A 23,414-nucleotide genomic window follows, 5' to 3' on the forward strand; every position below is an offset into this window, starting at 1 on the left:
ACACCCCTCTCCTCCTTGAAAGTCATTTTTTTTCTTCTCTTATAGGATCCTTTCTAGTTCTCTGATCTCCATATATACTCCCTCCTGCATAAACATAGATATAGAAAAATTAGATCTATGAAAGAGATAAATGTTTGTCTTTCTAAGCCTATGTTGCTTAATATATTTTTCAGTTTCATCCATTTTCCTAAAAATTTTATAATTTAAACATCAGAATAAAAGTTGATTTTGTAAGCATATATCACATTTTCATTATTTATTCATTAGTCGGTGGACATCTAAACCTATTTTATTTCCTTACTGTTGTAAATAGGGAAACAATATACAAGGATGTGTAACTATCCCTTTGATAGAATACAGAGTTCTTGAGATATGTGCCAGGAATGATATTGCTTGGTCACATTGTCATTCCAATTTCAGTTTTTTTCTGGAAGACTTCACAATGATTTCCACAATTACTGCACAATCAACCACTGAAATTTAAGATTGTACAGAAAAACTCCTTTCTTATGACTCTACTAGCACGAGGGATTGAGGGTGGATCTCAGGTGTCCAGATGTGTGCAGCTTTGGGTTTCACCTCCAGCACTGCAAAGATGTCCCGGAAAATCCCTGTAGGAAAGATAAGGTCAACCCAGTGTTTGTTTTGCTGGTGCTGTGCTAAATCATTGACCAATAGTTAACTGGGAAGAAGGGGCTTATTTGCTTTCCTGGTTACATATAGCACACCATCAAGGGAACACAGGGCAAGAGCTGAGGTAGAGACTATGGAAGAATGTTGCTTACTGACTAGCCTGCTCTCTGGTTCATGTTCAGCTACCCCACACCCCACACCCCTGATCTTTCTGACTATGGGATATCCACCATGTTTTCAAGATCCGTTCATTTACTTGCAAATTTCATTTTTTCTTTACAATTGAATAAAATATCACTGTGTATATGTAGTATATTTTCAGTGTCCATTCATTAGTTGATGGACATCTATCTATGCTGCTTCCATATTGTAACTATTGTTAATGGAACAGCCATGAATGCTGATGTGTGTGTCTCTGTGGTGGGAAATGGAGTTCTTGGGATACATGCCCAGGAGTGGTGTAACTTCGTTGTATGGTAGACCAATTTCTGGTTTTGTGAAGGTGGGCACACCAATTCTACAGGGGCTGCACCAATTTTCATTTCCACCAACAGTGCATTGGGATTCCTCATTTCCCACATCCTCCTTTGCTGGTTTTTCATATTTTTAGCCATTCAGATGGGGACAAGATGAAATATTAAAGTAGCTTTAATGCATATTTTCCTGACAGCTAAAGGTAAAGACACTTTCGTTTTTTAAAGTTCTTTTATTCTTGACAATTTCATACATGTACACAATGAAATACGATTCTCTTCAGGTCTATTTTCCTTCCATCTGCCCCATACCCTGTTCAACATGTCTCCACCTATCATCTACCTTTCTTATAAAATTCAGGCTCACCTGCCTAGGAATGGTTCTTTCCATGGTGGGCTGGAACCTCCCACATCAATTACCAGCCAGAAAAATGCCCCTACAGACTGCCAGCAGGCCAATATGATGGAGGCAACTTCCCAGTCAAGAATCCCTCTTCCTAGGTGTGTAAGTTGACAGCTGAAGCTAACTATGATACACAGTCTTTCAGAAAACCCTCAGTTGGTATCAACTGTGTTCAAGGCTTAGAATAGATTTAGTATTTTGTCTCATTCAATTTTACTAGTTTTGTTCAGTTCCAAACCTGGAGCAAAAGGCTGAAGTGCCCATTTAACATGTGAAAATGGGGACTGGCTGCCAGATTCTCCCTGCATCCTTCAGTCCCTACCCGTTACAGGGTCCTCCCGCCTGGAATACCCCACCTCCTACTGAACTCCCCAGCACAGGGGACTGGCCTATTCTTCCATATGCAATTTAATCATTTTGGTTACCTGGCCTCTTTGGGTCTCTTGGCTGCCTCATCTGGTTCCTAAAAATTGTACTGCTTTCTTTCAGGAAAGGATTCAGTTGTAGCTAATGAATTGTTTCAGGTCATTGGTATGGAGAGGAACCTACTCTCCAAATACAAGTAAGACCTGCCAAACTATTCCGTCCCCTCACTATCTTACTTGATGAGGTTTCCATAAGATCATCCATTTGGGCTTTCCCCAAGGCTGCCTCCTTCTGCATGATACTTCTTTCTCTCTCTTATGCTACTAATTGGCATCTTTTTTTTTTCTTTGTAAGTATGTTGTCTGAAAAGTCCAGGGCAATGGTGTACGCATGTTCAGAAGATCCCAGCCATGGTCAGAGTAGAAAACATAACCAATACCTCAAGGAGATAAATGTGGTATGGGCTGGGCTTAGGCCCTTGACTTCAGTACTGATGTGTGTGTGTGTGTGTGTGTGTGTGTGTGTGTGTGTGTGTGTGTGTGTGGTGTGGTTTATGGTGCAATGGCACAAGCCCACAAGTCTGCACAGCAAAAGTACAGCTGGCAGACCAAGAGACAAATCCACAGGAATGTATTGTGCTGGAGATTCCAGTTTTCAGACTTCTGGGAACACCTGCCTTTTGGATAAGTTACTGTCAATTCTGTAGAAATCTTGTGGAATCATGATATTTCTCCCTTCTATAATATCCCAGCGGTATGTAAATCATTTGTTGAGATAATTTCTTCCTGTGTGGGCACCTGGATCCCCTCTCTCACACCGTGAAGCCCGGATGTGAAAGCATTCACTCAGCCAAACCTTTGTTCTAATAGTCAAATTTGCTAAGTTAGTCCCCCACAATTACCTTTCTTGACAGGACTTATTGACAAGAAAGGAGCCCCAAACAGGAGGCACTAAACAGAGAGACAGTACGTCTGCTCTAATGACAAGAAAGTCTGGGTGGCCCTGAATTCTCTAGCAGCAGACTCAGGAAGGTGGTGGAATCTACTGGCCTTTTGCTCTAACCCAACAAGCTACTAATAGTCTGTATTTATCCTTCACCTTGGTTTCAATTAACATAAGATCATAGCTCAGGAAAATTAACAGTTTCTGCCTTTACCCCTAGAGATACATGAAAAAGACTTGAGTCACTAACCCAGCCTCAGGGAAAGAAATTCTCACTGGGTACTGGCAGGTACGCTGCTGGAGCTGAAAGCAAAATCTCCAAAGAGTTTCCCCTCCCCCTCTGGCAGCTAGGTACAAATCAAGCATCTTGCCTTCCTCCCAGGCCCACAGGTTGCTATGGCTACTAAAGGTATGTTCCCAGCCACCAGGGAAGTGGAAATGCTTAGAAAGCACAGCAGTGCTGCTGCATTTTCCTACAATTATCAACCATAAACTCCTAGTTACAGTTAAAAATTGTAGTTAGTGCGCGAGAAAGTCTTCTTAGAATTCTGTCGTAATTTAAAGTCCCATTCTTAACTAATCCTCTTGATATATGCCGGGAGCTTCACAGCCACACCCCTACTCTGAGATGTAAGAGGCCTTCCTTACCTGCCTCTGTGACTCTAAAATGTGTGTTTGATGCTGTTGTCACCGCCTGTGGAATTGCTAACTTGTCTGTACGCCTCTATAAACTGAAAGCCTTGTGGAGAATGTTTCTTTTTTCTTCCTCGCCCAAGGAATAAAGAAACCTGCAGAAGAAAGGTTCTTGAGTTGGTTTGTTCTATCCTTCAGATCCCTTTTCCCAGCCAGTTTTCGCTTGCTGTAGACATACTGTTTTGAGGGAGCTCTAAGGCCGGTACTTAGTACACCCTGATTGTCCGTGTGTGCACAAGCGTGTGCGTAGGTTGTGATGTGTGTGTGTGTGTGTGTGTGTGTGTGTGTGTGTGCGTGTGTGTGTGTGCTGGTGCTTGTGATTGAACCCAAGGCCTAATGAATAAAATTCTAGGCAAGCACTCAACCTCTGAGATATAGTCCCAGATCTCCACACCCCCACATACTGGTTTTCTGATTTTCCTTTAAGGATGTTAAAATAGTTTGGCCAGATGTCTTCGGGCAGCCTTTCAGAAATACCCGTGTGGAAAGGCTCAAGAGTAGGTGAAAACATTGCTGCTTCCTTTCCTTGTGACATAAAAGTCATTCTGCCCTCATACTGCTACTGAGCGCACTAGGTAAACTGAGGGAGGAGTGAGGCAGCTCAGCAACCTTCAGCTTCCAGCTTCCCCAGCTGGCGTTGCCTGTCTGAGAACACAGAGTTCTTATCTCGTTTCCTGAGCCAGGGCGCTCTGTGATCCCAGCCTGTGGCTGGGGAAAGAGCCTCAGGGGCTGGCTGTGCTGCTCTGCTGATCTAAAAAGGCTTCCATCCCTGCATTCCCAGGAGGGCGTGGAGCAGCACAGCTGATAGTATCATCCCGATGTTCCCCTGGCTTGCTTAGTTTTTTTCTCTTCCAAACAGCTTTTATATAACTCCTGATTTCCTACAGCTTCACATAGCCACCTTTGAGTGTAAGGATCTACCATGTAGTCAGTCGCTTCTGCATAAGGAAATGGGAAAGTAGTTTGAATCATCACAGGTAGATAGGACCCAAATGGAGCTCCATTCCCCAGTAATAAAACTACCAGGACAAAACTCAGTCCTTCCAGAGACAGGAAAAAAAATCTGTTAGGTCGGCTCCAGGACAATACACAATAACGTGTCTGACAGACTGCCACAGAGGAAGGTGTGCAGTTTTGCAAAGGCATGTGATGGCTTTCTTATTTGTTTCCAGGGTCTCATGTACCCCAGGCTGGCCTTTATCACTTTCTGTTTCTATGTCCAGAGTGCAGGGTCTGTAAGGGTGTAACATCATCCTCAGCTCAAATCTCCAACTTGATTTAGCAGAACACAGAAGAAAGCGCCTTCATTCCCTTTGACCCGGGCTCCGAACTCCTAGAGGAAGGGGCCAGGTAGCCTGGAGCCCTGCAGGTGCTTCTATTTCAGGTTGAGGGAGAGGGACCCGTATAAAGCTAAGCACCGTGCTGGACTAGCACATGCTCCCTGCGAACTGGGCACCAGGCAATGCAGTCTGCTTACTGTGCCCACAGGCTGTGCGTAATGATTTTCTTGGAGCTTATTCTCCAGCCCCCACCTCTGTGATTAGGTGTACCTGGTATGGTGGTGAGGAGGCTGTGTGTTCCGAAGACCCTTTATGTCCTCAGGGATTGGCTGCTCTTGCCGGTGGTCACGTTTTTGGGTCCCTACTGCTAGGTCCACTGTCCTCGTGGTTTCTGTTGTCAGTAGTGAGCGATTATGCCCCCCCCTTACTTCTTCCCTTTCCCTTTCTCCCTGCCTCTTCTGAAGCTGCAGCTACTTGTGCAAGTTCCGGTTATTCATCATCTCATCCTCCCGTCTAGCCTGCAAGATCGCTACTGCATTCCCAGCTGGAAAAGAGGAACCATAAAGAGAATCATCCAGCCTCTAGGCCCACGTGCTGGGGAAGGCATGGTGAAGGGTCGCAGCCTGAGCCAGGGATGGGCACCATCTGCCCACTCTTCTCTCCAGGGGAATACTGGGTTTTAAATAGATCATTAAAGAGCCACCTTTGAGGCTGGGTGGTGGTGGCGCACGTCTTCAATCCCTGCACTTGGGAGGCAGAGGCATCTTTGAGTTCGAAACAAACCTGGCCTACAGAGCGAGTTCCAGGCCAGCCAGGGATACACAGAGAAACCCTGTCTAGAAAACCCAACAAAACAAAATGAAACAAAACAGAGAAGACACTTTTCTATGTGGCCATCGGTGTGTGTGAACAGAACTTCGGCCTCCAGGTGTTGGATCAGATGGTTGCTCTAGTCTTGGTGAGCTATCTTGCCAGGAAAGAGCTGGCACGGAACTGTCTGAATTAAGGGGAGGCAAAGAAATACCCGGTGTGACCTCTGACAACCTTTCTGCCTCGCTGCGTATCTTACCAAAGTCAGAGCTGCCCGCTGAGCTGTGACCTGGCGTCTCAGGTTTTGCACACCCACATGCCCGCATGCTGTGCCCTTCTTGCAGGCACGTCGTGCTCATTACATCCCCCAAACTGCCGCTGCCAGTGCGCCTCGAAGGCTCAACCCACAGGAACCACCAGTGAGCAGAAAGCAAAACCAACAAGCCTAGGACTGGATACGCTGGAAACTAAATTGGGCCTGAGGAGAGCCCTTCCAGGTTGAGGACTGCAGCTCGCTCATTCTGGTCCCCAGACACCAACATCTGCAGAAGCGTACTTCGTCATCGACCATATTCAGAGTATGGCGTCTCAAGGCTGCTGTCGGGCCATCACCTGCTTACTCTGCCTGGGAGTCAAGGAGGACCAGGAAGAGCAGCACGGTCAGTAGCGGTATCGAATTGGTGTTTTAGTGATCGCCAGGAAGCAATCCCTGGCTTCCCTGGCAGAAGGGAATGGGTGGAGCGGCAACACTCACCGTCAGGTCAGCTCACTCCATACATAGCTCTTCATTGCTTTGTCTCACCTTATCGTGCACACTGAGCCCCGATGCCCTGATCTTTTTCTGGCTGTTTCCTCTTTTCCAGATGTGAAAGCACAGATGATCTTTCAGGCTGGAGAGGGGAGAGAGAAGAAAGGTGTGGGAGTGGGAGCACGGCCTGGAGTGGGAGTACAGCCTGGAGTGGGAGCACAGCCTGGAGTGGGAGCAGTGGGAGCAAACAGGGAAGGAGAAGAATTAAATGGAGGAAAAGAAGGCCCCTTTGGTCCTGGTGTTCCAGGTCCTGTGGGTGATGGGAAGAAAAATGGTGGCACCAGCAGCAGTGGCATGGAGCAAGAGCAAATGGAGCTGGTTACTGAGGGCACAGAGAGTCAGAAGAGCCTAAAGCCTCCAGAGAGGCCAATGGCCGGCCACCACCTTCGGTTCAACCAGCAGCAGCTGGAGCAATTGGAGACCATTTTCCAGCGCAGTCATTCTAGCAATGAGCCAGCAAGGTGAGCAGATGCTCCTTACCTTGCCCATAGTGGGCAGTTTTCAGAGAACACATGCTAATTCAAGGTGATCTTGGTTCTCTCCCAGGGCCCCCTCATCCCCTCTTGAAAGAAAGGCCACCTGGCAACTCTAGACTGCCCAACTTTATCCTCCTGCAGATGGGTGCTGGGGTATGACGAAAGCTAGGGCAGTCGCGAATGAAGCTATCTTCTTGCTGTATTTAAATGAGTCCGGTTGGAGACTGCAGCCAGGCAAGGTCTTGCCAGAGCAGAGAGAGAAGCCTGAGGTCTGGCTGGTAAAGCGCAAGCTGGAGTTCTGCCTTTGCCTGAAATTTTATACCTTTTCATCTCTCGATTGCTTTGTGTATCTTTAAATTACATTGGACCATGACATGTTTTGATTAATGATTTTTTTTTTTTTGGCTTCCCCTTTAAGTTGGTACCGGGTGGTGGTGGGAGAACTCAGGGTAAATTAAGCCTCAAGGTGGGTGCTGCAGACACTCATGGGGGCAGAAGGAGGGATTGATAGGACAAACATTGAAGCATGAATATGATATATACTGTGCCTACTTTAATTTCATCCACAGGACCACATACTGAACGGTTTTTTTGTTTTGTTTTGTTTTTCCTTTTAGGAAGGATCTCGCAAGATGGATGGGTGTAAGTGAGTCCAGAGTGTAGGTCGGTAATCTGAAAAAAAAAAAAAGCAGTTTGGCAGGATATTCATTCTAAAACTCACCTGAGATCTTGAATACCTTTGTCCTAGAAATATTGAGTTGGTGGACTGTTGTTGAAGTCTCTAGGTTTGGGGAGGGTCTTTAAACTCTGTGGGTACAAAATGGAGTCAGAAAGCCCCAGCATGTGAGAACGTGACTTCCTAAAGGGAAAAAGAATATTACTGCCCTTTACATAATGGTTGGGTAAAGAATGATGCAGAAATCATCCAAATTTGGCCTGGGGGGATGGCTCAGCCGGTAAAGGCTAGGCTCACAACCAAAAATATAAGAAATCTTCCAAATTTATGAATCTATGAGCTCTGTGTTATTATTTCTAATAGTAAATTTAAGCATAAATTCTAAGAGGAAGGAGGGACTTTGTAAATCTTCAGCCATTGTAGTGATGGGGGTGAGAAGAGCATACAACGGCCTGCTTCTCCTGGCTTTGCTGCTTAAAATTCACTACCTTACTGGTAAAGCAAGGCAGTGAATGGCAGACCTGAATTTAAGTTGTCTGGCACATCTTGGTGTGTCATCCTGATGTATGAGGAGTCCACATATGACGGTGTTTACCCATAATGCCACCACCCTGGAGGAGAAGATCAGGAGTTCAAGGCCAGCCTGGGCCACATCAGACCTCGCCTCAAATAAAAGCAGACAGATGCGCATGCCTCAAACCCACACATTCATGTTGTTAGTGAGTGTCTTTCTGATACCAGATCGTTTGCCTCATCCCTGGCAGGTATCATGAAGAACTGTTTTGTGTGATTTGTTGATGGTGGGGGCTAGACCTCACTGTGGGTTAAATTTTTACCTGTGGTAGTCTGGAATATTTTTTCCACTTGCTTGGGCAGAGGTAAGTGGATTTGCAGCTCACTGGACTCAGAAGTGGTCGTGTGAGAGCAGGGGAAAGTCCAAGCTGTACAGGAGCTCTTCTGGGAAGAAGGAAAGTAAAAGATTCAAAGGGGGCATCGGGATAATGGCATTAGGTGTATCTCTGAGTTCCCTCGTGTGTGTGCACTAACGGAAAGGCCCTGAAGACTGGGGAGATGGCGTCTCTAGAATACTAACTGTTCTCAGGCCCCTAAGACTACACCCCAAGGCCACACTCCAGGCTCAAGCCAGGTCTGGCTCAGGGCTCTCTGGGCACAGTGCGTGCAGTATGGCATTCGCTTTCTGAGGAGTTCAAAGGCAGTCCTGGAATGGAGAAACTGGCAGTTTCCAAGCTGCTTTGCCCTGCCCTCAGTTTACCTAGTGTGCTCTCAATGGCCCTCTGAGGGTAGAGTGATCCACATGCCACAAAGAAGGTGAAAGATTGTGTTTTAAAATTCAGACATTATAACATGAATGTCTCCAAAAGGCTTGTCCCACACCTCGTCTGCTCTGCTTTCTGAGCATCATCAGAACCATTTTGTGAGTGTCCTGGCCGTGAGCGTGGTCCTCATTTCCCTCCCTGGAACTGTTGGTTCGGTTTGTAAACATTGCTATTGCTATGTGCTGAATTTGCAGGCCAATAACTTAAAAGGGAGAAGTGCTCCCTCTAGTGGCACAGGAGAAAGAGGCTGCATTCAGAAAGAGCCCTTTGCCTCACCCTATATACAAACTGAATGGTCGGAGTTTACTACAGAGCCTGAAGTGTTCCTGTTGCTCACTGGGGTTTGCTGAAGGAAGGGCGCGGTGTTTTCTGTCCTAACAGGGTTCTTCAGGCCTTTCCCCTGTAGCTCTGTGACTGGAAGCCAGAGTTCACACACATTGAGCAATTACTATACCCTCAGTCCCTCACTGAATTAGAACAGCACGAAATGAAGGGCTTCTTTGTGTGGAATCTATGATCTCACAAGTTGGGTTGAACCTATAACTCAGGGATAAAGCACTTGTCCTGGCATATTTGAAGCCCTAGGTTCAATCCCGAGTACCCACCAAAAAATTCAACCAAATGTCGCTGGTTTTTTGTTTGTTTTATCCACATGCTGTTTAGTGTACTAATGCGGTCCCTTATCCTTCCGAGTGCAGGACTAATTTAAGATTCGGAGAGTCGCACACAGAAGAAATGGGAGGAGGAGGACCAGAAGTGCACCATCTGGGCCCTAGAACACCTGTCCCTGAAGATTTCAGTGTCACCCTAGTACCGGAGCAAGATGGGAATGGCTTTTTCTTGTGCCACCAACATCTCAACTGCCTACGCTGGTCACAGCAACCCTTACTTCTCAGCCATTCTTTTAGCAATAAAGAGGTGGATTCTCAATATGTCTGTTCCATTGCCTTTGCGATTTCTAAAATATTGTTGTAAATATCTTAGTGATTCTAGTGTTATAGAAATGTCCCTTAAACAGAATAACTAAAAGGTATTCTTTCATAATGTGGCATAATTGAGTCATCTTCCATATTCCCTATACATCACAGAAACTCTGCCAGTATAGTGATGGGTCACACTGACCCATCACATCCTCCATTGCCACCCCCTGTCACTGCGCTGCCTTCAACTCACCCCACTGCTGCACATACAAGGAAGGACAGGGAAAGCTCCTGCTGAGAATCAGTGTGTTCCCAGTGTGTTTTCCAGTACTGCAAATGACTGGGGGGGTGGGTGGGTTCTCTGATGATGAGCTCAGTAGTCCAGGAGGTAGATGCGTCCAAAGTGGGGTGAGGGCAATGGGAATAGCCAGCAACTACCTAAGGCCAGTTCCACTCCAATCTGGGCCCTTTATTGAGCAAGGTTTTCAGATCCACCCCTGCGTGGTCCTGGGCACTCATCATTTCTGTTCCCGGTTAGCCTTGGGCAAACTGACAAGTGCTTTTGGCATTATTATTCTCATTTTGTCCACTAGGGGTGACAGGCATTCTTAAAATTGTTCCCATTCAGTTCATGAGGAGGGGACAGGCACTCTTGACATTGTTGTTCAATTTAGTTCATGGTGGGAGGGGGGCAAAAGTCACTCTTGACTTTGTCTTTCAAAACCTTTTATCCATGAAGGCGTGAAAACCACTCTTGACATTGTCGTTCCCATACAGTCTGGCCCATTGTGGGGTGTGCCATGCCTGGACTGGTGGTCCTGGGTTCTATAAGAAAACTAGCTAAGCAAACCATGGGGATCAAGCCAGTAAGCAGCACCCTTTCGTGACCTCTGCACTCATTTCTGCCTCCGGGTTCAGCCCTGTATGAGTTCCTGTCCCGACTTCCTTCACTGGTAGACTTTTATGTGGGTGTGGAAGCCTAATAAATCCCTGCATCATCAACTTGCTCTGGTCATGGTATTTCATCAAAGCAGTAGTAACTCTAGCTAGGACAGTCCACAAGGGGACAACAGGCACTCCTGCCATTGTAGCTCCCACGTACTTCACAAGACCACTCCAGGTCCTGGCAAGAGCGCCCTGGGCTTGCCTAGAACTGCTTCCAAAGTTCCTTCTGCTTTAGGCAGTTGTACATGGCAGGTCCTAGGGTCACAATGTTACAGGGAACCCCCCAGAGATGACCACTCAGACCCAGTGTGTAGCCAGCTGAAAGTCTTTACTCCAACTGACTGGGGCCACACCCAAATGTTTGGGGCAACAGGCAATGGGACATTTCCAGCCTGGACGGAGCACCCATGCCTGTCAAATGAAGCATGCTCTCAGAGTCCAGCTCAACAGCCATTAGAAAAGACCTTACGATTGGCCCCAGATTATAAGATCCAAGAGCATCAGCTCGAGGTCAAGCCGAGCTCTCTCTCTGTAATTAGAGGTTTAACTTGGAAAACAGTGTTATCTATGCAAAGAAGGCACTTCTGAGCGCTGACCATCCCCTGTTGAGGAAAAGCTGGAGAAGGCCATGGTGTGGTGTCTGTGACAAAGAACCACACGTGAGTGGTACCCCAGAGCCATTAGGCCATACCAGTTTGCCCAAAGAAAGCTGCAGTGACCTACCTACATTAACACATACACCAAGTGTGTGGCAAAAACGGCAAATTCCAGATGGCTGGGTGAATTGGCTGTATTGTAATTTGACCTGCGGACAGTGGCCCAGTTGTTTGGGAAGTATATTATATTCTGTGTAGTCGGTGTTGAAGTATATTATATTCTGTGTAGTTGGTGTTGTAAAACCTTTTCAATTTGCTAAACAATTTTTTAAAATTCTTTTTAAATTGATTTTTACTGAGCTCTATATTTTTCTCTGCTCCCTTCCCTACCTCTGCCCTCCACTCCCCGTCAACTCTTTCCCGTGGTCCCCACACACCCAATTTACTCAGGAGATCTTGTCTTTTTCTACTTCCCATGTAGATTAGATCCATGTATGTCTCTCTTAGGGTCCTCATTGTTGTCTAAGTTCTTTGGGGTTGTGATTTGTAGACGGATTTTCTTTGCTTTATGTTTTAAAACCACTTATGAGTGAGTACATGTGACAATTGTCTTTCTGTATCTGGGTTACCTCACTCAAAATGATGTTTTCTAGCTCCATCCATTGGCCTGCAAAATTCAAGATGTCCTTATTTTTTTTTTTCTAAGAACTGGACTGAGAGGGGAAATAACAGCCAGCTTTTCGTCATTTATTGGCTTGTGAGAGTACCCTCACAGTGCATTTCCCACCTAATTCATTACTTTTTAGCTTGTAGTGCTTTGACACGCTATCCCTGTCATACTTCCCACTCATAGCTGCATTAAGTGTCTTTGGTCTCTGGTGTTCATAACAATAAGCACGGTGTTCTTGGGGCACTGGGGAAACAAATGCATTTCAAGTGACAATAATGATCAATGTCTAGCATTTTCCGTGCCCGCCTTTATCTTGGATGATAACCCACCACCACTGGACCAGCCAACTCCCCCTCCCTTTAGCTCCACGGCAGCACCACACCCCAGCCAGGGATGTTACTGTTTCTCTACTTCACACGCTAGATGGTTCTCTGTTAGGAGGAGGGCAGTCACCTGCCATCTCATAGCTACTATGGGAAGAACGAAGCTAACAGGGTTCTGTGAAAGTTCCATGTAACATTTTTTTTTTTAGCACCAAAGAGGCACCACTTTTCATGAAACCATGGAAACCAACAAAACCAAACAGGGAAGCACTTTCACTTACATATGTTTCGGTCCCAGAACGTCAGTCTCAGAAATGTAAAGGACATACACGGAAGCACAGGACTCACACGCCGGAGCCACCTGGTCTTGGAGCTGACTTGACACTCAGGGCCCCTGGCAGGTGGGAAGGGCAGCAGACAACTGAAGCCCTACCCCAGAGGGCTCCTTCTGACTCCATCCTTTTGCCTCTGGGCAGCACCTGGCTTAATGCCCACACTCTTGGCTGGCTCTGCCTTCCATGAGTGAACTTCTCCAGCGCATCTCCTGTTGTGACAGCTGAACCACAGGGGCAGTGACTGCTTCTCTTCCTACCTTGCCTGGTTGCCTGATTTCCCAAAGGGTCCCCACGTACCACATTTGTAATTTCGCACAGATATTACAGGTTTGAGGGCATAGGTGGTTCCTAATTCAGGAAGAATCCTGTGGCTCTGGATGCAGAGCTGCCTTGTGGACTAAAGGTGACAATGTCCAGAGTGCCTATTACTTCCTGTTGGGCAAAAAGGGGAAGACAGAATCAAGGACATCTGTTGCCTCCTCCCAACTGGCCCACGGCCATGAATTAAAGGGCTACAACTATATCAAGAGTGCCTGTTGTTTGGTACCCCCTTGTTGGAAAAAAATTTTAAATATTAAAGGTAAAATTTCCAACAAAATTTTAACAGAAGCTGAATAGTCTCTTGAAAAAGATGCATTTTGATCCCAAAACTCATTGCTCTCAGAAGCAGCCTCTGCTTCTTTAGGGTTCTCAGATCTCCCTAGCCAGGTGTTTGATCTTTTGAGGCTATTTTCACAAGACATCCTCAAGTTACTTGTTTGTCAAGGAAATAGACCACAAAGTGTGTCAGAAAGGGTTTTTTAAGACAACCAATCTTGGGAACCTGGAAGATCATTCAAACTTGCTCTTGCAACACTGAGCTTGCCGGGGGGGGGGCATTGCCTTTCCCACACCAATCCCTCCTGTTCCCTTCATGTATCCCTTGTCTGCTTACTTCAGATGCAAATGGTTGGAATCATGGTTGTTCCATTATAGACGATACCATGCCTATACACAAGCAGGGTGGAAATTAACACTCTACTCCACTGTCTACTTTCAGCAATTACCATGCCTAGCCAATTGGATTCTATTGGTACCCTACCAAAATCGCCAACCCCTAGATTTACCCTGGAATATTTTTAGATGGGTCTAAAAATCACAGTGTTTAGTCATTAAGTATTTCAGCATCTCTGAAATATAGACCCTTTCATCATATTTCTCATAGCAGAAGGTAAAGTGTCATACAGAATGTCTCATTGCACATACTCATGTCAAATATGCACAGATGGCTTTAATTTACATACCTACCACGATCATGATCTAAAAGTCCATTCTGTGTAACTCCCCTCATCTGACCTCCTTCACTGTCTTTGCAGTAGCAGAGGGTTGGTTTGGGAGAGTAAGACACATCAGCATTCCATTTGATCTGCACAGAACACATACTTGTATAAAACTTTTGTTCTTTATGCTTTTCTAGGTGTCTGAAGTATGTACGAATTATTTTTGTCTTTATAGTGTCACATAAATTACAATTTATTACTCTTAAGATTTGATGGATGGCACAGCTGAGAGACTGTGGTTAAGTGGCTTGAAATATATATCCCTTACTGTGTATAGCCCTGGATATCTTGGAATGTGCTATATATACCTGAGTAGCTCTTTCTAGAACCAAAATAAATTTGGTTTTCAAGAGGCAAGATCTCCTAGCACAGCATTCCAAGTCTCAGAGTAACTGATACCCAGTTTATAAATAGACAGCAGCTATGCTTTGCTGCAGCTCCAAAATGCCAAACCGCGATGCAGTGATATGCCAGGAGTTTCTTCCTCCAGACTTCTCCACTGCCGTGAACAATCATTCTTTATTCTTACAATTTCCTATATTTATTTCTTCACAACACACTGTCTACTCCATGTCAAGAGATGGAAAAGATGGAAATCTTCATATATTTCCAGTGGACTTTTGATACAGGCTTACGACAATAAATTGACAACTGGGCCCACAGGGGACACTTTTCTCCAAGATTAGCACATATGTTACCAGGGTGTTCTGTATTAACAGCCACCTCTGAGCACTTGAAACTTATTGTCTGGAAAAAAAAAAAAACATGTCATCGCCATCTTCCGTATCCATATATGAGCCCTGGAAGATGACTGCATTGCTGATCAAGGCACGTCTCCTGGGCTCTTCCTGGAGTAACTCCTAGCAGAAGGCTCACAGAACTGAGGAAATCCAGGTTCAATTCTCTCCTGAAGGCCTTGCTAGCCCCACGGCACAAGGCTGGGTCCAGAAACCCTGAACTTGTGGAACTCCTAGAGGATCTGGTATGCTACTGCCTGGGAGCTGAACAGTTCTGGTAGCCTGTGATCACCCAGGCCCCTACACTGAGCTGCTCAGCACAAGCCTCCGTTCAGATCACATGACCAGCTTAGGCCTCTAGTGTATGAGGCCAGGTTCCTGCTTTAGTGCAGCTGCCAGACCCTGAGCACCAAGGAATCATTGGCCAGAAGCTACATGTCCAGTCCTCAGCAGCTAGCAGCGTTTCAAAAATAGCTACTACAGTAGCTCCCAAGGACCACGTCACACTGCCCCGGTCACCTTTCTATTCCTAAATCAAACATTTGATCAGGGAGGGAAGAGTTTCTCTTGGTTTAGTAGGCTGAATATCATAGCAGGCAAACAACATGAAAATCAACAGTCCACTGTGATTTTAACTACACCAAGTAGTGCATTTCCTTAGGGCTGCCCTGGGATGGGAAAGTTACCACCGTATCTCTTCCTTCAGGGTGCCACAATGTGCAGAGCTTCAAGAATTAATTAATGGTCTCTGTTCTTCTGCCAGTTAGCTTTGTCAGACAATGTGTGCCAGTCTGAGAGGAAAGGCTCAACAGAGGAATTGTTTAGATCAGATTGGTCCGTGGCCCCGTTTGTAGTGAGAAGGCCTTGACTGTCAATTGGCAGAGGAAGGCCCATTCCTCTGAGGGCTGTCACCACCTCTGGGCAGGTGTTGCTGAGCTGTGTAAGAAAACCTGCAAATGCTGCAAATGAACCAGCAGGCAACATTCCTCCATTGCTTCTGCTTCAAGGCTCTGCTTGACTTCCAGCCCTGACTGCTCTCACTGATGGACTATATAACCTATTAGTTGCTTTTGGTCTGAGTATTTTATCACAGCAAACAGAAAGGAAACTAGGATGCCCTCCTCTTACAGCAGAGGGCAGTGTGGAACTGTGATCACAGAGGAGGCGTCTAGCTCCATTGTGAGGCTGACTACTGTTGATCTGGACGGAAGTGCTGCAATGTCAGAGGGCTTTGTGCTTGCTTGTCACTTTTAACATTTTATTAATAAGTTTACAGGAGATACTAGAGTTCAGTATAAACAGAGGCAATGAAAACATGCTAGAGGAGGTAATGGAGAGACAGTTACTCTCTCTGTGTGTATGTTGTGTGTATGCGCTCATTGTATGTGTATGTATGTGGATATGCATGTACTTGTGTGTAGGTACATGTAGAGGTCAGAGGCAAGGTTTTGTGTCTTCCTTAATGGCTTTCTACCTTTTTGAGCATTTTTTTCTTGAGACAGGATCTCACTACGTAGCCTTGGCTAACCTGGTACTCACTTTGTAGGCCAGGCTGGCCTTGAACTCATAGAGCTCTGTCTCTGGAATTAACATGTGCCACCATCCCTGGTCCACCTTCCTTTTTGAGACAGTGTTCCTCCCTGAATCCGGAGCTCACTGATTGCTAGACTGGCTCACCAATGAGCTCCAGGGACCCATCCATCTCCAGCCCTGGGATTAGAATAAGGTACCACCAGGCCTGGCTTTTCAGTAGGTGCTGGGGATCCGAACTCAGATCTTCATGTACATGTGGTAACCATTTTCCTGACTCAGTTGTCTCCCTCACTGAGCCATCTTACCCGGTCCCACTAAATATATTCTTTTTAACCATTTCCCGATGCTCGTTTGTGCTGTACGCACACTACATCATGGGTGGGCAGTGGAGCTGATGATAGCAGTGGCCAGTGTCTTTATTTTTAATTAGCAAAAGGGATCCTCTAAAAGCTTTCCTCTTAAGAGACACTGGCTGTGTGTTTCATCATTTTTATCCCTTCTTGCCTGGATTAAGTTGCGCTTTCTGCATTTCAAAGCGTTACTCCAGAAAGCACAAGAAAAAAGCAGAAACTTGACAGTTCGAGATGCACCATTCTTCACTCCTGAGGGCTCTCCGGTGTAAAAACAGTTTTATTTTCCCTCTGAATTAGAAACAGGATCTGAAGAAGCAGCTTAGGAGAAAGAGACCAGCCTTTACGACGGAGTTCTGCTTTGTAAACTGGAGGGACCCTTTCTGCAAGCCATTGGGGAAGAAGGATGGAGCTGGGGGTCTCCCAGGCACAGCTGATGGTAGTGATGCCCAGTGCTGGCTTTGTTGATCAGCTGATGAACTTGTTTCCTGCACATTGTCTCTGCCTGTGACGATCAGGTCATGCCATGGTTCTCTTGGCATGTGCTGAGACTCAGTCTGATCTGTTAATGAATAATTGAAAGGTTGTCCTTTACCCGAATCAAGAGACTTCCTAATATATCAAAACCATACTGTGATATGGCTGTGTATAAGATTGATTAAAGCTTAAAGGATGAAATTTTTTCTTTCACATCTCAAATTTCTTTTGTATTTCTTTCTTGTTTTTTTGTTTTGTTTTTGCTTTTCAACACAGGGTTTCTCTGTGCGGCCTTGGATGTCCTGGAACTTGCTCTGTAGACCAGGTTGATCTAGAACTCTCAGATCTGCCTGCCTCTGCCTCCCGAATGCTGGGATTAAAGGCATGCATTACCATTGTTGCATCTTGAATTTCTTTCCTAACCCCTATATTTTCTACATTAAAAGAGCCTATCCATGCACGTTCTTTGTACAATCCTAAAAGCAGTAAAATCCACTGTATCAAAACAACTATATCTAAATGCAGTGGTACTGACCTGGCTATGTTAGAACTAGATGCTGTTGGCACAGAGGGAGAAGCCGTGAAACCTGTCCTCTGTCACTTCAACCTGCAGTGTGATAGGTGGGGATACTGAAGTACCAGGATTCAGGCTAATCTTGCTGGCTTTGTCCATTATACATCTCCTGTGTATTTACAGAGTCTGTTTTTGTGTTTTCTCCCAGGTTGTTGGGTAACATTAGGAAAGTCTCCCTCTCTCTCTTTCACTTTGCCCACTGGCAACACAAGGGTATTTAGGCATTACTGCTGGGCCTGGACAGGGCCTGGCATTGGACAGATCAGTGGACAATGTATCCTGCTGTTCCTCAGACCCTGAGGTTTAGCCCCATTTCGCATATGGGACATTAGAGATGTCATCTCTGTGGGCAGGTGGCCTTGTACTCATTCCATAGAGGTTGGCAACCTGTCGTCCCTTCAGTACGCAGGAGACAACCCCATGTGAAAGAACTGTAGCTGAAGGGAGGCCTGCTTTTCTCTTGCAGCAACTTGATATATAGTCTGTATGCGTCTGCCAGTGAGCCCAGTACAGTGTACCAGGATCCCCTGCTCTGAGCACCTCATGGAGGCCTACTCACTGCTACCGCACCCACCATGGATGGCTGCAGGAACTGTCAGCTTAGAGTGCCTGTCCCTCAGCAATGCCCGCTGGATCAGCCCCCAGAAGACCAGACTCCATTCTTAGCACTTTGCTCCTGGTACCTAAGACTGTCAGAAAGGACAAGGGCCACAGGCTGAGCCAGGCTGAGGCCTTTTGGAGTGTGGAGTCTGAGCCCCATCCGGAAGGCTTTTTGTCAGGCTTCATTATGGTAGCCTTTAGCACTCCAATATCGCTGACGTCCTTGTGACGTTCTGGTTACAAGGACTGTTGCTGAGGAATCCGGATCTGGAAACAGCAGGCCACTGTGTCAAATGGTGAGCACAGACGCTGACTTTCAGCCTTGTGATCCCTTGAAAATCCAGGGCCAGCCAGTTTTGCCACGATGGAAGTTAAAGGCTTGTCAGGATGGGGACTATGTGCTGTTCCCCAGTCTCTAGAACCTCAGGTCCCGCGATCATTTGCGCCCTGCCAGCACCATGGTGATCCCTGGTCCTTGGGTTATCTGCCTGGTGCTGGTTCGGAATGCAGCTGGCAACAGGATCTGAATCTCCACAGCCAAGCTCCCCTGCCCTCTGAGCCTGGTGGTCACTGCCTGTTCACTGGGCACACCCTCATGGCAGGTCACCCAACTCTTTAGTTCCTATTAAGCTGCCCAACTCTGGGACCAGGGTAGCCAGGCGGAAATAGGGTCACCTTGTGAGGCTGGGAGATGGGAAGGAAATCTCCCCAAAATCTAAGTGTCTGGGCCAAGTAAAGTCTATACAGGGAATCACAAAAGGGTCTCTTGGGGTCTCCCAAAGGGCAGCTGCACTCATGAGTACGGCTGTCATGTCCAACTGCAGTAGCTCCCATGCCTCAGTTTACGCATCTCTTAGATGGACATAACAGTAATTAGCATAATTTCCCATACAGGCATTGGTATTTAGAGTAGAGTTGGTCTTTCTCCATCATCCCTGCCATGTGACTGGACTAGCAAATTGTGAAGGAGATCAACAGGGATTTTGCCTCTGTTCAGCCGGGCTGTGGGACCAGCTGGCCGCAGCACGAATTCTGGACGGCTGCTTTCCTAAATTCCTGGCTGGTAAGCCGAATGGGTGCTTCTGCTCTCGCCAGAAATAGTGACTAGGCACGGAAAAGCAATTGTCACTGGGTTTAATGCTGCAACATCACAGGAGAGACAGCAAAAGACTGTCTGCCTGTAGACTCACGAACAGCCCGAGCAGCCTGCTTATGTCATCTGAAAGGAAATATTTGGCCCAATCCCAGTCCTGTCTCTTAGCACCTATCCTAACCACGGAGGACTATGCTTGGACCAATCCTAGTCTTTCCCCTTTAGCAGCAATCACCTCTCTGCTAGGCCTCCAGGGGATGTACTCCACCCTCTCCCCTGGGTGGGAAAAGTTTCAAAGTCTTCTAGAGTTTGCTGAGGTTAATAACATGGCAAAGTCTAGCGCAATGTGTTTTAAACATTCTTGGTGGAGGCTGCACTTTCAGGAGACAATCAGCTATGACCCTTTCATAATTTTTTTGTTTGTTTTTTTTTTTTCGAGACAGGGCTTCTCTGTGTAGCTTTGGAGCTGTCCTGGAACTAGCTCTTGTAGACCAGGCTGGCCTCGAACTCACAGAGGTTCCACCTGTCTCTGTCTCCCGAGTGCTGGGATTAAAGGTGTGTGCCACCACTGCCCCGCGATCCTTTCATAATTTTATCACAGTGCCCTTTGAGCATTCAAGGATGCTGGCAATGGCATGAAGAAATTTTGCCTGGTTTTCCCACAGTCCATTTGTTCAAGGTTGCCTAGGCAGTATGGGAGAATCCCACAGCTCCTGCTTAGCATCAAATGGGCCCATTTTCCTACATCCTTGTTTTCTTACTAGAAAATGAACATTAGAACAAGCACAAGTCGTTAGCATTCAGGCATAATGCTGGCCCGCCCGCTATCACCTGGTACCTGTCAGTATTTAGGCAAATGCCTAGCCAGCCCCAGGGTCCCATGGCTGCACATGTGCTTGTCAGTATTCAGACCAAGGCCTAGCCAGCCTATGGTTGTATGCCACTACGTCATGCGCTGCGTGTCTGCTGCAAGGCTCTGTACACATGGGTCAAGGCCCTTCTAAAAGCAAGCTCCACGGTCCCTCACCTCTTCTGCCTCACTTTCCCAGTCGACTGGCACAACTTTCTCTTTCCTCCCATCTAGAAACTCCCACATGGGTTTGCTGCATATTGTGGTCCATTTTCAACCACCACTAAACTGCAACACGAATAATCTAAATGTAAAGACCTCACACTTACTACTAGTAGTGATTGGGAAACAGATTCTAATACCGCTGCAGCGTTGTTTTGAGACGCCTGTCCAACGGCTTAGGGAGATAAGTCACCTTAATGTTATCATGTTAAGTTCAGACTACTTTGTGCTGTCCTTATGCCTGGGATTCCACTCTCTTTTTCAGGTCAGACTTAGAACTCCATGCCCATCTGGCCTGGGGAAATAACATTGTCTTGGGAAGTCCTTGCCTAAAGGGACTTCCTGTGGAAGGTTGAGAAAGGTAATGGGGGCTGCTTGATTCTTTGGGTCCCCTGGGCTGGCAGGATGAGGAAATGCAAGCAGCCCATATCCAAAGAGGCTTCATTGAGAAGAAAGGCCAGAAGTGTGCCCTGGGAGCCTGCCCATGTTCAGCCAAGCGTCTTTTAGTAGGTGAAGATGGAGTACGTGGATGCCTATTGTCTAGTGCGCACGGCAGTCTCTATCCTCTCTGCTGTGGTGGACCCAGGGGTAAAAAGTCAACACATGGCAGATTCCACTGCCACTGAGAAATGTGTGTCTAGGCCCAGTTTGTGGGCGAAGGCAGAAAAACCCCTCACAAGCCTCCACTGTGGGTCTGGAGGTGCCCAACTATGCCGTCTGCATGGTGGGCATTAGATTTTTCAGTGTTGGCATGGTGGAATGTGCCTTGGTACATGCTGTCCTCCAGCTCTGGTCGTCGTCTTCCTTCCTTCCTTCCTTCCTTCCTTCCTTCCTTCCTTCCTTCCTTCCTTCCTTCCTTCAAGGGAGCCAGGGGGGAGTGTGGCCAATTTACATATCCACAGTTCTACAGCCATTTATTGCCTCTGAATTGAAACATTCTTTCCTGAAGAAAGAGGTCAGAGGCTCATATGACTTAGGAAACATAGTAAGTTCCGGAGAGTTGCAGCATTCACAACAGTCCTTCTAAGGGCTGTAAAATAGTACAATTCCGAGGACAGGAGACCCTCCAGGTCAGTCTCCTGCAAACTCCCTTTGAGCTTGAAGTCCTGCTCCAAATCCTGACTAACAAAGGCTGGGGGTAGAGAGCAGGCCCAGGCAGGTGGCTTGGCTGGAGGGGCTTGCTAGGTGTAAAGAAGATCCTCAAGGTTTTCTTTCTGTAGTAGGAGGACCCCCCAACAGAGATCGGAGCTCTTCAGCAGCAGTTGAGGCTAGAGACCATTGGATGTGAAGGAAGTCCTACCTTCAAGGCAGCAGCCTCCAAACAGTAGTCGGCTGTGTTTAACAGCTCACAGAGACAGTCAATTGCAAGGTCCCAGGGGAAGACTGCCGGCTATCAGAAACAAAACCAAAACCAAGCAAACAACCCTCACCTGGCTAGGGAACACAACTAAGAAGGGACAACCCACACTCATTTCTTTTGATGCTCCCCTTCCAACCAACCAGAGTCCGTTCCCACACCTGTTACTAATAGGGCTGGGGGGGGTACACACCTTTAATCCCAGCACTTGGGAGGCAGAGGCTGAGGCAGGCAGATTCCTGTAAGTTTGAGGCCAGTCTGGTCGACAGAGTAAGTTCCCAAACATCTAGGGCTGCATAGAGAAACTGGGTCTCTCTCTCTCTCTCTCTCTCTCTCTCTCTCTCACACACACACACACACACACACACACACACACACACACACACAAACAAAACCAACAACAACCCACCAAACAGCCAGGTGGTGGTGCACGCCTTTAATCCTAGCACTTGGGAGGAAGAGGGGGTGGATCTCTGTGAGTTTGAGGCCATCCTGGTCTACAAGAGCTAGTTCCAGGACAGGCTCCAAAGCTACAGAGAAACTCTGTCTCGAAACAAAACAAAACAAAAGCCAAAACCACCAAAACAACAACAACAAAGCCCCAGGCAGATTCTTGACTGGAGTCTGAGTCCCAGCTGGCTCCTGACTCTAGTCTGGAGAGACTTCAGAATCCAGTTCTCAACTGGAATCCAGCTCTCTCCTAATTCTTGGCTCTGACTGAGGGTCTTGACTCCTAGAAGGTCATCAGAGAAGGAAGATTTCTCCCGAGGCCTGCTAGAGACAGACTCACTGGAGACCATATTCAGATAAGGGGCGTTCTAGTTCCCACTCCTGCTCCGAGAGATGCTGCTTTTGCTTGGAGATCTACTGTTTCTGCCACAGCTGTGGAGACTTGGTGCTTCAGCCATAAGCAGGGCAATTTCTTCAGCCTTTGAGACACACCAGAGATGGGAGATCTACCACTTGAGCCACTCAGTGACCTGCTCTCTGTAGACTTCCTTTGCCAGGGACTGTGCCCAGTTGGCATACTGAGACTCCCTGAGAGCTTGCTGCTGTGACCCTTGTAGATGGTGCTTGGCTAGGTACCCAGAAGCCTGCTGAGACCTTAGCACTGAAATACTACCAACATCTTTCAATCCCTTTGCTTCTTCTTCCTAGTTTCCTATCCAAGTGTCCACTCTTCTGTTTAAAGTGCTCTGGCTGGTAAATAAGATCTTGCTCCTCCCCTTCACTGACTATCCACTTTATCTCTGGAGGGAGGGTAAAACAAGAAATCAAGGTAAGACTAGGCCATCTTAGGGAAACAAGGTGGCGAAACATCATGATCCAGTTGACTGTTGTTGGGGGGTGGCCATCACAGCAGGGACTTGTGGAAGCCACTGCTGTTTCAGGACAGTCAAATGGGGCTAAGGAAGGGAGTCAAGCAGCCCTTAGGACTAAGGACACCAGTAGTGCAAGCTGTGGGATGAGAGACCAGATCCCTTAACGCACGGAGCTCCTTGACACTTTCTGAGTAGGGGATGCAAGGGTTTCTGTGGGTACCTATGCCTTTATCCTATCAGAAACCCTACCTTCAGCCCCTCAGGCATTCACTCAGTTAGCAAAATATTGGCACA

General features: G+C 46.8%; 1 protein-coding gene across 2 annotated transcripts; it reads left to right on the top strand.

Moving 5' to 3' along the window:
* The first annotated feature begins 5,620 nt into the window (after nucleotides 1-5,620).
* LOC125410742 (homeobox protein Rhox5-like) lies at nucleotides 5,621-9,827 on the top strand. 2 transcript variants are annotated; one of them, XM_085684389.2, is made up of 5 exons: nucleotides 5,621-6,259; nucleotides 6,464-6,514; nucleotides 6,656-6,869; nucleotides 7,502-7,526; nucleotides 9,596-9,827. In XM_085684389.2, the coding sequence occupies exons 1-5, from the start codon at nucleotides 6,181-6,183 to the stop codon at nucleotides 9,599-9,601; spliced, it is 375 nt and encodes a 124-aa protein (XP_085540515.1). In that variant the 5' UTR covers nucleotides 5,621-6,180; the 3' UTR covers nucleotides 9,602-9,827. The 2 variants fall into 2 exon arrangements, with proteins under 2 accessions (XP_085540515.1, XP_085540513.1); XM_085684387.2 differs by having other exon boundaries at nucleotides 5,623-6,259; nucleotides 7,502-7,547.
* The last annotated feature ends 13,587 nt before the right edge of the window (nucleotides 9,828-23,414 follow it).

This window comes from Myodes glareolus, chromosome X, assembly GCF_982192425.1.
Source record: "Myodes glareolus chromosome X, mMyoGla1.1, whole genome shotgun sequence".
Taxonomy (NCBI): Eukaryota; Metazoa; Chordata; class Mammalia; order Rodentia; family Cricetidae; genus Myodes; species Myodes glareolus.

Excerpts from the sequence above, each read along its gene's own strand:
- LOC125410742 (XM_085684387.2), top strand. The coding sequence starts at position 6,181 with ATGGCGTCTCAAGGCTGCTGTCGGGCCATCACCTGCTTACTCTGCCTG. Across the intron at positions 6,260-6,463 it reads GGACCAGGAAGAGCAGCACG|ATGTGAAAGCACAGATGATC; the intron begins GTCAGTAGCGGT and ends CCTCTTTTCCAG. Across the intron at positions 6,870-7,501 it reads TCTAGCAATGAGCCAGCAAG|GAAGGATCTCGCAAGATGGA; the intron begins GTGAGCAGATGC and ends TTTTCCTTTTAG.